This window comes from Anas acuta, chromosome 22, assembly GCF_963932015.1.
Source record: "Anas acuta chromosome 22, bAnaAcu1.1, whole genome shotgun sequence".
In the NCBI taxonomy this organism is placed as follows: Eukaryota; Metazoa; Chordata; class Aves; order Anseriformes; family Anatidae; genus Anas; species Anas acuta.
The window spans coordinates 6,753,727-6,766,858 of record NC_089000.1 but is presented as its reverse complement, the minus strand read 5'-3'; the positions used below and the strand labels follow the sequence as shown (position 1 = coordinate 6,766,858).

The window sequence follows — 13,132 nt, the reverse complement described above, 5'->3', positions numbered from 1 at the left end:
GATAGTTTCTTTTGTTTATGGGACAGTAATGGAGTTTTTGTTCCTTTTATTATTCACATTTTCAATTATAACTAAATGAATTCTAAAGAAATTATTAGTCTTCAGATAGTCTCAATTAATGCAGATAATTTGCCCTCTGGGGCTTTGTACCAATGATCCTACCCATGACGGCTTTAATCAAAAGGTAATTATCACCAATACTCTCTGGCAGGAAATTGTTCATATTTCCAAACGGGACGCGTCTCATTTCCGAGAGGTTATTTCACCGGGACTCTCAGCCAAGTCCACACAGCCCCTCGGAGCCGTGCGGGATTTCACAGCCCCTCAGCCCCAACAAGAAGCCCCCAGGGCAGCAGCCGGGTTACCTTCAGCTCGTGGGGATGCGAGGAGAACGCCTTCACCTTGCGGAGCGCCCGCGTGCCGCGCAGAGGCAGGGCGAGGCGGGCGAGCTGCCCGGCGGTGCAGCTGACGTCCAGGCGCTGCAGGGAGTGCAGGTAGAACTGCCAGATGCGCAGCGGTGCAGCCAGCCAGGCGTCCCTGCAGCAACACCAGACCAGGACTCAGAGGTGAGGGCAACAAAACAATGGGGCTGAACACAAAAGGGTTCCACCGGGACAAGCGTCGTTACCCCCAGGCCAGCACCCAACTCTGGGCAAGCGTCTTCAGAAGAATTTTGGTCTTAACCCGTTCCTAAAGCTAGTGCAACGCTAACGTTTAATGCAGAGATAATGAATTAGCTCGCACACAAATGGTCTAGCCGTGGGAGACAGCTTGTTTAGAGAAAAAGATTAAAACCATAAACTGCAAACAAGTATTTCGGGATGCCTCCTGCCCAGCTGTCGGCTGGTCAGGGGAGCAAGTTGGGCCTGGGAACCAGTGAGCAAGAAAACCTCTGCACAAACACCCCTCCTGCTCTGCCAAGTGCTCTGGGTTTCCTTCTGCCTTTTTGGGTTTATACTTACGTATAAATAGCAACAAAGAATTTTTTGATCTGCGGGCTTGGTCCTCCAGCTACTTTTAAGAAGACGTCCTGTGGCTCCCCGGGACCCTGCATGCAGAAATCAGAGCATCGTTAGAATAGTTAACCTGGAGATCAAACCAGCTAATGAGGACTCCAGGGTTTCCTTTCCATTAATGGAAAAAAAACACTACCAACCCACTTACAAAAGCAGATGCTTTCAGGATCTAGTTAAAACCTATGTTATTAAGTTATTATCCAGCTTGGTTGAGCTCTTCCAGTATTTTTAATTACAAAAGAGGATACAAATGACTATTGCATTCCAGGTCTGCACCTGTAATCAAATTTTGGCAAATTTTCCCCAAGTTTTCTAACAAGCCATAATCCAATTACTACACAAACATATTCCTGCACCAGCAATTAGCAACTACCCTCCATTACCATCTGCATTTATCTGTGCACATTTATTTTTTTCATTTCTACTTCAACCAGCAGAAAAGAAAGCCCTGCAAACTTCAAACCTTTGCTGGAAACTGCAAAACAAAAGCAGCGCTTGGGAGAAACAGCGTGAGTTCTGGGGCAAGAACTTCTAGGGCTTGAGCCAAAGAGTAATGAAGGAAGGAAGAGGAAAATGTGGCCCAGCACCAGACAGCAGCTTTGCTGCCCACACTGGTGCACCTCGTGGCTGCCAGCAGGCGTGGATGCTCCCAGGTAAAGGGGAAAATGTCTAGCTAGCACCTTGACAGAAGGCTTCTTTTCACCAGTGTTTTGAATTGTTTAGTATTTCCTCAAAAGGACAAGCTAGTACAGGCTGCTGCATGATGTGATAAGGTACAACATTAGGCTTCAGCTGCAAAAACAATGCAGCTCATTTTAATTGGGAATAAAGGGCAATTCCAGCTTAATCACTGCCAGTATTTCATTACTATAGACTGATAAATCGAAACGCTGCCATGGGTGCAAGGCATTTCTCTGCTGATTAAAACAACAAACCATGGCAGAAGGATACAGAAGACAAACTGATGTCTAAGTGTAACTCGTACCATATTTTTGGTTTCACAAATTATGTTCGGGTCACTGCAGCGAACATACATCTCCGGCTCCCCACCCGGCATCCCTGCCGGAGCTCCTGCAAAGGAGAAAGACACAGATGAAACAATATTTAGCATTTTCTCTGTTTATGTTTTACTCTACTCTATCACGCAGCTGTAAACTAGAATCCCTTATGTTAGGCTACCAGAGAACCACCGGGTCGCGCTGGTTCAACAAAGCATAAATCAACAGAAGCAGATGGATAAAAACCAAGCAGGGGAGCCCAAGGCCACAACAAAATCACAAAAGGCCTTGAAGACATAAGGAAGCAGAGAAGCTGCCTCTGATGGTGGAAATCTGCTCTTGGATGCCACCCGCACATCCAGGAAGGCCTCCTGGTAACACAGCCCTCTGTATTAATGACAGCTCACTAATTGGGTTAATTCCCTCCTCCCACAAAGGCTCCAAGCCCGGTCCCCCCGGTAGGACAGGCGTCACCTGGCAGCGTGTGCCAGGGCGGCAGCCGGATGGTCTTCTTCAGGAAGGTGAGCTCGGGGTGGTAGAACCTGAAGGTCTGATCCACCACGTGGGGACGGGGCTCCACCTTCACCCTCAGCAGCGCGATGGGCTTCCCCCCACTGACACGGAAAGCGACCTGCATAGGGAGAAGCAGCTGAGCAGCAGGCAAGGAAACACCTCCGAGGGCTCAGCACCAAACCTCCGCAGCTCCCCACACCCCAAACTTCCCCTGCTTCCCACCTGGATGTGCTTCCCACCTGGATGTGCTTCGTCTGCAGGGCTCCAGGCTGCCAGGAGGTGGTGGCTGCATCGTCCCCGGTGCTCAGCCCCGACGGTCCCTGCAGGACACAGGGCAGTTTGCACAGCACAAAATGGGGGTAAAAGCAGCAGGCTGGCACGATGGTTAGCCCTGCAGAGAGGAGGAGGGAGCCTCCCCTCACTCTGTTCTCTGGACACGCAGTGGTTTTGAGCTCAGCACAGCCCCCAGCATACCGGCACCGCCGCGACAGCCGGCTCTGCCGAGAACGTCTGGTATCTGAACGGGATGTGGACGGTCTCCTTGGGACGCAGGTAGACCTGGGGCCTCAGGTCATCACGAAGGTGGAACATGTCCTCCTCCAGCGGTGTAGCCGCCTTCGTCAGCTCCTTGAAGTGCCGCCACTCCCTCGGGTCCAGTATGACACTGGAGGAGCGAGAGGCAGAGCTGTCGGTGAGAGCTGGATGGGGTGGGTACCACCCCCTCATCCCTCTGCTCCAGAAGTGTGGCAGGAGGGGAATCTGCACCAAAGTGGGGAGGGCCCCCAGTTTGGGAAGAGGCCCCCAGCCAGCAGGGACAGATCCCAGCTCAGGTACAGTGAGTACACACAGGGGGATGTCTTTTGTCCCCTACCTGAGCTCGGGGTGGTCAACCTCGATCGTCACCGTGTGCTGGACACTGTAGGGGTTCTTCAGAGCAAACTCGAAGAACTCAGCCGTCCCCAGCACAGCATACACAGTGTGCGTGGCGGTGATGGCCTGGCTCAGCATCTGGGTGATGCTCTCGCTCTTGGTGCGCTCCCGGTAGGCATCGATCACCTGCAGGTCCCGCAAGTGCTGCAGCCGCTGCTCGTGCCGGCCCTGCGGGGAGGAAGGGGACAGTGAGCCCAGAGCCACCACGGGCTCTGCAGGGCACCCCCCAGCCCCTGCCCTCACCGTGCGCTGGGGCGTGCTCCCACTGGCCTCCTCCTGCTGCCGCACCAGTGCCATGCGCCGCAGCTTGCGCCGCCGGACATCTGCAGCCTCATGGGGGGCACGTGGGGAGCCCGGGCTGGCCTCTGGCCGGCGGCGACAGAGCGTGGCCGCCAGCTCGCCATCCACCTCGGCCAGCCTGCGTGCCCGTGACACCCTTGGACCTGCAGGGAGAGCGCTTGGGTCACCGGTGTGGCACTGGGGGGTGAAGTGTCCCCATGCAGCACCCAGGGGTCCATGCAGGACTCACCGCTGCGGGTGTGCAGGGACAGCAAGCTGCCACCCTGCAGGCTGCCAGCGCTGTCCAGAGAGGGCACCAGGCGGGTACGGGATGGCGATGGGCGCCTTGGGATCCTTGGGGTCTCCTCACAGGGGTGGCCTGCCACAGACAGACAGCAGGGTGAGCCCCGTCCCTAAGTGCAACACCTCCGCACGGACCTGCTCCGTGCACAGCCACCTGCAGCAGGGCTCTCCTTGCACAAGGAAATGTTGAAGCCTGCCCTGTTCCCACGAGCATCCCCCCCAGGTCATCGTTACTGCCAAAGAAAGTGCTCAGCAAGCTCAGGCCAACGTGGAAAGAAAGCAGTCAGCACAGACTTCTTTTTCCTTATATTGTCATAAATTTCTTAAATTGTCATAAAATCCGCTAGAAAATGTTATCCCCACTGCAGATCTCTGTAGACAATTTACAAAAAAAGGCAGAAGCAAATATCTTGTTGCTTACAATGCTCTCTGCATTTTATGATGATCCCTCTGGAATCCTATTGCTATTGCACTCCATATATCTTCCTGTAAGTGACAGAGCCGCTTCCTACTCGAAAGCAATGGGGACATCGTGACTGATTTACCGCTGACCTCCGTACCCAGCCCCGATTTCAATCTGTATTTTGTGAAGTTTCAGCAGAAGTACCTGAATTTCTGCAGCCCCAGCAGGTGGCCAGAAGGCGCAGCACTGACCTGTGTGACAGGGCTCAGAGCACCAATTGCAATTATTCTGCATTCCTGTTCTGCAACGGATTCTGATTTCAAAGTGACATTGCCACCTGAAATATGCTCAGCGCAAGACAGGCACCTCAGCTGAAGGCTTCAATGAGAAACACTGTTCCTTGGCCGAATGCTGCTTCTCCAAACAGCTCAATCAACACCACTGCATTCACAAAACAGCTCTGCCTTCGCCCAAGTTTTATAAATAACTCTCAGAAACCTACTAACATTGTTCTGAATTTGAAAATAAATTTGGAAAAAAAAGGGGGGAGGGGAGCAGAGAAATCAAAGGACAGCTTTTGTCCTGGAACAGCGTGGTTTTGTTCTCCTTTTTTTTTGCCAGGTTTGAGTTAAACCTCTCTTCGGGTTGTGGATCTCAGATTCTCCTTCCCAGGAGCTTATCGTCCTTTTGCAGGCAAAGTATGAAAATGACAATTTAAGATATCTTATAATGGAGCTAATCTTTCTTCTGAAGATAAGAGTTTAAAACCTGGAGTCACTGCACATTTATAGGACGGTGAATTAAATATAAAAAAAGTACCCAGTACATTCTGGGAGGAATAATGTCCTTACAAGCTCGGTTTTCTGACGGGGACAGCTTCACGCGTGCTGCCTGCTCCTCCGTGCTATTTGCTAGCACCCATCTGTGCGTCACCATTTCCATCCCATCAGCCTGAGAGCTGCCTTGCCCTGGGTCAGACAGCAAGGAGCATCACAGCACCTGCACCACTGAGCATCCCCCAAGCCCACACGGAGGGATGGGGCTGTGGCTCCGGGGCTCCAGCACCAAGTCAGAGCTCTACCAGGGCACATCCAGATTTTGCCTTCCCCAATCACAGGCAAAATCTGGGAGAAAAAACAAAGGGAGGCCCACAGAGAGACTTTGAGCCAAATGCCTGCTGCTTCGCACTGCCAGAGCTGCACCACGCCGAGGTTTTAAGATCATGGGGTCAGAAGCAGCTTAAAGACCACCAAGAGGTGACCTCCACCCTAAACCCCCAGCTGCAGGTCTGCAGCTGCTCCATCCCCGAGCTGCCTGCTACTGCACAGAGACCCCTGCACGTTACCACCGGCAGCACCAGAGACCAAAGCAAAAGCCACCAGGGTGGCTTCCAGCTCAGTTCTGCTACCGACTGCTGGACTTCAAAACCAGTACAGAGCCATGTGCTCCAGCGAGGCATCGCGCCCTGCCAGCACAGCCAGGAAGGGGCTCGGAGGGATGCCAGGCAGTGCTCTTACCCACGTTGGCCAGGCAGAGGTGGAGGTGACCCCTCACTGCAACACGGACGTCCACGGGTCGCATCGCTCCGTGCCACAGTGCGTCCCTACTCACTGCCACCGCATCCTGCTCGTACTCCGTGGTTGCCACCTCCAGCTCGTGGAGGGTCCTGACGGCCGGCCGGCCCTGGCGCAGCAGGGGCTGGGGAAGAAAAAAAAGCAAGGACAGGGCAGCACCCACCCCCGTGGACCCCAGGCAGAGCACGGACAGATGCTGCCTTGCTCCCAGGTCTGCTGGAAGCCCTGGCACAAGGGGCCCCTCTCCTGCTCACAGCAGGGGTGGATGCTTTTCCTTCACAGGCTGCCACAGGTGGAACTGTTCCATTGCAGCTGCTCCCCAAAGGATAACAGCTAGGCATTAGGGTAACTAGTTACTAGGGCAACTCAGATCTGAGAGATTAAAAGATCTGGATAAAGATGTTTCTGCATTTCCTAGGTCTGCTTTAATTTTTTTATCCAGTAAGCCCTAGCATACCGCAGAAGTTCCAGGGAAGAAAGTTAATGCTTCGCCATCGCTTTCAAGGATAAGATGACAAATCCTGTGATTACAGGCTTGTCAGATTGACATCAGTCTCAGTTAAACAGAGTGGCTGATAAAAACTTGATTACTAAAGACTCCAGGGTAATCTAACAGCATCTCTACACAGGACAGAAAAAGTCAGGCTTTTCCTTAAATATCTTGCATTCTAAGCAGGAGTTCTCCTTCACTGTTAGCAGTCATTAAGGCTCAACAAAAAAAAAAGGCTCCATACCTTCAATTTAACTGCAGCAGACCCAACAAGAAGCAAAGAGTCTCCATCCCAGACATCAATCTGAAGGCTGTGGTCAGCCAGGTAGCGCACAAACCAGCGCTGTTCCCCAGGCTTCAGGAACGCAGGATCCACCATGTACTTCAGCTGCAGTCCCGGAGCTCCTGCAAGAAATGGATCACGGTGATAAAAAATAAATCCAGGAGGGCTGTGTCTGCATGAGCCCGGAATAGGGAGCCCTGCCTGCTCACAAGCCTGGAATAGGGAGCCCTGCCTGCTCACAAGCTCACTGCCACGGGGAGCACGGAAATCCGGGAGCCCCAACAGGACCCACATCACCCATCCTCAGCGCCCAGACCCCTCCTCTCCCGTGCAGTGCACTTTCAACTTAATAAACCCATCAGTCAAATTAGTAACCAGGTTCACCCTCGGAATGACCCCCTGCACAGAAATGCTCAGTCTGTACAGCCCTCTCTCATTACCATTAATAACTCCAGATGGAGAAGGAGCTTTATCAACTGAAACTGCTCGGTGTCCCTTGGGACCAGAATTTAATGAGACACAAAAAGAAAGAAAAGAAAGCATTCTGCTCCGAGAATCAGATTAGATTATGCCAGGCACTTCGTTTTAATGTGTTGCATATCTTTTTAAACGCACTTAACTACAGCTGGAGTCAGCAGTCTAGATGTCTGAATCATGTCACCAATACTTATTGATGTTTTACTTCATGGTTTGACATTTCGAACATTTTTAATTATGTGCCACATAAACTAATAGAGGTTTGCTACTAAAGCAGATACCAGTCCATTCCCTTGGCCTGGAGGCAAGCCTAAATCTGATTGACAAAAACGCCACTTGAACCAGTAAATGTTTAAACCTCCCAGGTGGCTGTTCCTTGCACAGTAACGTAACACAGCCCATGCACACACAAGTTTACTGCTGAACCCTGCGAAGGACCATGTGAAACAGCACTAAGACTTCAGGACTGCTGTACTTTCAAGCCCCTGGGCAAGGCTTAATGAACGATGAGAATTTGGTGCTTTATAATCATGCATAGGCCTTTCAACCAGGCACGTCATCTCCTGACACGAGCATCGCATGCTTCTGGGCAGCTTACATGTGCCCAGCTCAGCTCTGACTCTGTGCATGAAGTGCATGAAAACCCTCATTACCTTGTGCCCAAATACGCTGCCTTTTAACTACCTGACCAACCCTTTCACCTCAACAGCGCAATCTTCCTCCCGCTCCTCCTTCCACCCTCTCACACGCCTCCTGTTCAGTCCTGAAGAGGAAAGGCCACGTGAGGATGCTAGAACACATCAGGACCAGATCTCACCGGTGCGTGCAGTGCCATCTTTGTTGATCTGGACAAGGAGCTGAGGCGGTGTGGCTGCCCTGGCTGCCTTCTCGCTGTCCATGTCAACCAGCTGCAGACGTGGTGTGGTGACCGGTGGGAAATGGTAGAACTGGAAGGTGAGGAACACGGTCCTGGGCCACGTCCCTTCCACTCCATCCTGAGGAGCCCTTGAGCAAGAGAAGAGTGGGTTTGGTTGGCCCGTTACGCAGCGCTTCCTCCTGATCATAAGCTTCTCATGCATTTGTCACCCACCAAGAAGGAGAACAAGAGAAGATCAGTATTATCAAAAGTATTTGGACTTCTTTGAAGACAGCGGGCATATGGTTTGCCTTTGCTTTCCAAAAGCTTCATAATTCCAGCTGTCTTCTACCATATGCTGTGATGGAAGAGCCAAGCACAAGTAGCGTTTTACCTTTGCACAGCGCGCTGCCATCTATAGAAGAGCTGCGAGCAGTGCCTTGGCAAGATAAAGCCACCCTCACAGAAAGGCTTTCCAGACTCGGCTTCTCAATGTAACATGCATTTAAGCAGAAATCCTGCATTAACTGGTTTCATGTCATGCTGTGGCTAATGTATACAACAAAAAAATCGGAATGTTTGAAGAGTGCCTTAAAAGAACAATAATGTCATTTTAAAGCACTCCAGGGCTTTGCTTCCACGGCAGGCATTGGGAGAAGCAGCACATTGACAAGGGCTTCTCCTGCTCAAGCCTGAAAGCAGCTCGTGGACAATTTTGGGAAGGGATTCTCTCCTGAAAGGCACCTCAAATCCACCCGCAGACCACACCACAAAGGCTTGGCATCTTACCTACTGAAAGCAAGGAACTGCAGGATTATTTCATTGCTCTGCAGAGCATCAGCTTCCTCCAGCTGAGGACTGAAGCTGGTGAAGTCCAGGGGCTCTGCAATCTCCACAGGCTCCTTGTTGCAGTCCAGGATCTCTGGAAAGCCAGAGGCGTGCAGGAGCGCCAGGGAGGCACGGGAGAGCACGGTGCTGGAACTGGCAAAGAAACGGGGCTGAGTCCTGCTGTAATGATGCCCCAACCCAGGTTCAGCACACTGCAGTGCCCGGAGATGCTGCTCAGCCCCACCACAGCATCACCCCCCAGCACCACCAGAGCCCCACCTGCCTGCCGGCAGCCCCACGGCCGCGATGGGTGGCTGGGCGGGTGTGAAGGGCAGCTCCCGCAGCTGCTCGCTGCCGGAGGGGTCCGGGGATCCGGGGTGCAGGTCAGCCTCCAGGTGCGTGATCCCAGCCACGTGCCAGGGCACGGCAGGCTCGGAATGAGCAGTGCCGGGGGCTCTGAGTGTGCGGGTGTCCCGTGGTGTCCCGCGGGGCCGGGGTACCGGGGCGTTGCTGCTCCGCGGCGAGGCCGAGAGCTCCGAGAGAGACAACTGGAAAGGAAAAAGGATACTGTGAACACGCTGGCACCACCCAGGGAAAACACACCACAACGCTGCATGAAGTCTCCACGGGCTAGGTGGGCCAGAAGGCACTTATTTTCAAGCAGCCCGTGCAGTTCAAATGCTGTTTGCTTTGAGATTTGGCTCAGCAGCATCCCCGCTCCGCTGAGAAGAGGCACAGCTTGGCTGCCTGTGGGTTCACACCTCTGCTTTCTGCTTCAGCTGCTGTGCTGTGCTTGCTCTCGCAAAGGGAGGAATAAGAAAATGCAGTAGAAAGATCAAAGAGTTCAATGCGGTCCTATGAAGCATTTCATTTCATCAAAAATATTTGTGGGCACTGATCCCTGCATCGAGATACAAAAACCAGAGATTTCAGTATTTATAGCTCATCTTAAATCCTGATAGCTCTCCATGAAGAAATCATTGTCAGAACGTACCGTGGACAATACTGCCCAGCAAATCTGGCTTGTCAAAAACCAGACCAGCCCTTAAAAAGGTATTTGGGGTGTGAACAGGGAGTGAAAACAGCTCAGAAAATTCTGCCCAGCAAATTATATGCAGAATTTGTTTTGTTCCCTCTGTGAAAGTGGATTTTAGCCGCATTTTTGGTGTTTCTTGGCCCTGGCAGCCCTGAAAATGAGCAGTTAACAGGACTTTGAGCATGATCTCAGCAATTGGGCCACATTATGTGATGTGGAAGTGCCGCTGGTTGCTGCCCATGCCCACACAGCTCGGCAACGCAGCCGCACAGGCAAGGCACAACACCCAGCAGGGCTCACACAGCAAGGCTTTAGGGGAAGAAAATCTCCCCAAAACAAAATGCCAAGGTAACTATCTTTGTTAGCATTACCAGTAAGAAATTATTTTAGAAAAACAGAAAACTAGGAGTACATATTTTAAAATTCCCCGGCTCCAGCACCTTGTGCAGAGGTGGTTTGCACAGCTTGGAGGAGCCACCCTGGGGGCTGTGTCCCTGGGCTCCCCACCCCACAACCTGTCCCCACCTTCTGGTCACAGCCCCCAGGGCAGCACTTACCCCTGGTCCCCGCGGGGAGGTCGCCGGGCGCAGCAGGGAGGGCGAACCTGCGAAGAGGCACAAGGAGATGAAGCCATCACCCCGAGTCTGAGCCTGCTGCACCCGCATCCAGCCCAGCCCTCACCACGGTCTATTTTTCAGAGATGGAACCAGCTCAGCAAGGTGGCCTGCTGCCTCTCAGCCCCCTGCTTGACTTATTTTTCCAATGAGAGCGCTACCTGGGGCGGGAACATGTAGCACATCTCCAGATTCATCGGTTATTTTGCTGGGAATTAGGCTAAATCTGCCAGGGAGAGTTTTCCTGCTGTAAAACGCAGCTCCTCCATCTCTAGACAGTGCTGCAGTTTCCCTTAAAGCCATGTGGCACTGGCTAAGTGGATTGCTTAATGAGACGTGAAAGTTTTTAGGATACTTAAGGTTTTCATAGCTCCTCCATTATTTCTTGTCACTACTTTCATCTGTTCGTACATTCATGCCCTGAAACAGTATGAGTTTTACTGTGTTTATATTTGGCTGGTCTGCTCGCTTGCTGGCACGGCTGAACTCGCTGTTCCAGTAAGCAGCAAATCCTTTACAGCAGACAAGGAACACAGATGTTTTCTGGCCATGCTGGGACTTTATTTTGCTTTCTCGACCACATATATTCCAGCTATTTCATTCTGACTATTGTCCAACGGAAATTGCCCTGTTTCCCTTCTGTCAAAAATAATGTTTTCCCTCAATTACAATGACTTTAGCTGTTGTTAAAGCAACTGTGCGCAGAAGTACAAGGGGCACTAGAGCTGTCAGTACAGCAGAAGGTTTTCCAGCCCATCTGTTCGACCACAGACTTAGCCCCACGCACTGTTAAGCTGCTTGCACCCTGTCCTGTAAATGCTACAGGACAAACCTCCTGCTCCATCCCATCCTAGGGGAAAAAAGACACCCACAGAAGCTGCCAGGCTCTGCCAAAAATGGGTGTCCTGGCCTCCTGGGCTCACTGCACGCCAAACCTTACAAATGCACCTCTGGGCATGCTGCAGGACAAAGGGCTGCGTGCCAGCTGCATGCCCAGGGTCCTTGTCAGAGCACACAGCCACCAGCTTCCATCCAACATCTCTACCCCTTAACCACATAACCAGCCTCCAAAGCCATTTCCTTCTGGTGGGGAAACCAGGATCAAGAATGGTTCCTTGAAAACACAGCCACTGCCGAGATGGGGAGAAGCTGGGGCCATCCCCAGGGAAGGGGGGGTGCGTTTAGGATGCCCCAAGCATGCTGCTCTCACGTGTCCGGGCAGCCCAGCATCTCCAGCCCCATGCATGGGCACAGAGGGTCACTGTCAGACCACGTTCTGCCAGGCTTCTCTTTTCACCACGCTGCGGTTCACTGAATTGACTGATACCAGCTGAAATGCATTCAAGAGGGATCCTTCAAGCAACATCAGGAAAAGAACAGCCTCAGAGCAATGTCGACGGCAGCCTAATCCAGCGTATCCCGGCAAACTCCAACACCGGGAGCTAAACCTCTTAATTTTACCCTGGAAGATTTCTGCTTTAAAACCCGTTAAACTAGCAGAGACAGCCCCAGAGGCAGCAAGCCTGAAGCTGGATGTGGGTCAGGGACTTTCTGCAGCAAACCCATGGTGCCACTGCCATCTCGTGGAGGCGACGCAGCTCCGGAGCCGAGTGCGGGACCGACCACGCAGCTCCCACGCCAACTGCATCCCTGACCTGCAGCCAGCCTGCTCCACCCTGTCTGGCAGCTCCTCACCAAGGAGCCCTGCGAGCTCATGAAATATTCAGAGGGAACCCCGCAGTCATTTGACACAGCCTGGCTGCTTGAGCAGGCAAGCACACGGTTAAAACTGGCACTTGTCTGTACAGCACAACATTTACTAACAGATGACTTTTCTGGCAGTCCCTCAAGCACAAACGGGCCTATAGACTGCAGTAACAACACCCCATTAATAAGGTAATAAACTCACATATTGATGTTTAAACAGGCAGTTAAGTTGAGAGCAATCTGGTTTGCACATCCATAGATAAATAGAAAAAGATTAAAAACAAGGGAGCTGAGAGGCTTTCCGTGGAAGAGGAGCATCCTCCTCAGCAGAACGCACAGGGGAATGTCAAATTGCTCCAGAATGGACAAATAAGAAAACTTCTACAGACCTACCCTGATCCCAGTCCTACGCTGTGGGGGAAAAAGCACAGATTAAAGCAGACCCATGGGTTTCTTCCCACTGATCATGAAAGGGGAGAGCTGAGAGAAACAAAGCAGCGTGAACCAGAGTGGGTCTCCAAGAGCACTGGGTACTGACCAAACTCCATTCCCAAAGCAAAGGAAAATTTTCTTTCCATCTCCAAAAGACATAGATCGGTGCTGAGAACCCCACCATCTGGTACTCCCGTACTATATATATGCACACACACACACAGCCTGGTTTTTCCCAGCTCAACACTGGCACAGAACCCCTCGCGTTAGAGGTGTGTGCTGATTAAACGTGTGTTGCTGTCACGCTCTAGGAACTGCAGCTCAACGAGATTATTTATTACTCAGCCTATAATTGACACCTCTTCTGTCCTCAACCATCTGGAAGGATTATGA

General features: G+C 52.0%; 1 protein-coding gene across 5 annotated transcripts in view; it reads right to left on the bottom strand.

Moving 5' to 3' along the window:
* Positions 1 to 13,132, bottom strand: part of NPHP4 (nephrocystin 4) — a 31,019-nt gene that overhangs the window by 3,693 nt on the left and 14,194 nt on the right. For all 5 annotated transcript variants that reach the window (XM_068658693.1, XM_068658692.1, XM_068658695.1 and 2 more), the window contains 15 exons: positions 10,544 to 10,590; positions 9,230 to 9,498; positions 8,912 to 9,103; positions 8,084 to 8,271; positions 6,751 to 6,911; positions 5,960 to 6,140; positions 3,987 to 4,115; positions 3,701 to 3,900; positions 3,399 to 3,625; positions 3,002 to 3,191; positions 2,767 to 2,847; positions 2,489 to 2,645; positions 2,002 to 2,087; positions 963 to 1,048; positions 366 to 537 (listed from right to left, as the gene is read on the bottom strand). In XM_068658693.1, the coding sequence (XP_068514794.1) occupies positions 366 to 537; positions 963 to 1,048; positions 2,002 to 2,087; positions 2,489 to 2,645; positions 2,767 to 2,847; positions 3,002 to 3,191; positions 3,399 to 3,625; positions 3,701 to 3,900; positions 3,987 to 4,115; positions 5,960 to 6,140; positions 6,751 to 6,911; positions 8,084 to 8,271; positions 8,912 to 9,103; positions 9,230 to 9,498; positions 10,544 to 10,590 (2,366 nt within the window). The remainder of the gene's footprint in view (positions 1 to 365; positions 538 to 962; positions 1,049 to 2,001; positions 2,088 to 2,488; positions 2,646 to 2,766; positions 2,848 to 3,001; positions 3,192 to 3,398; positions 3,626 to 3,700; positions 3,901 to 3,986; positions 4,116 to 5,959; positions 6,141 to 6,750; positions 6,912 to 8,083; positions 8,272 to 8,911; positions 9,104 to 9,229; positions 9,499 to 10,543; positions 10,591 to 13,132) is intronic.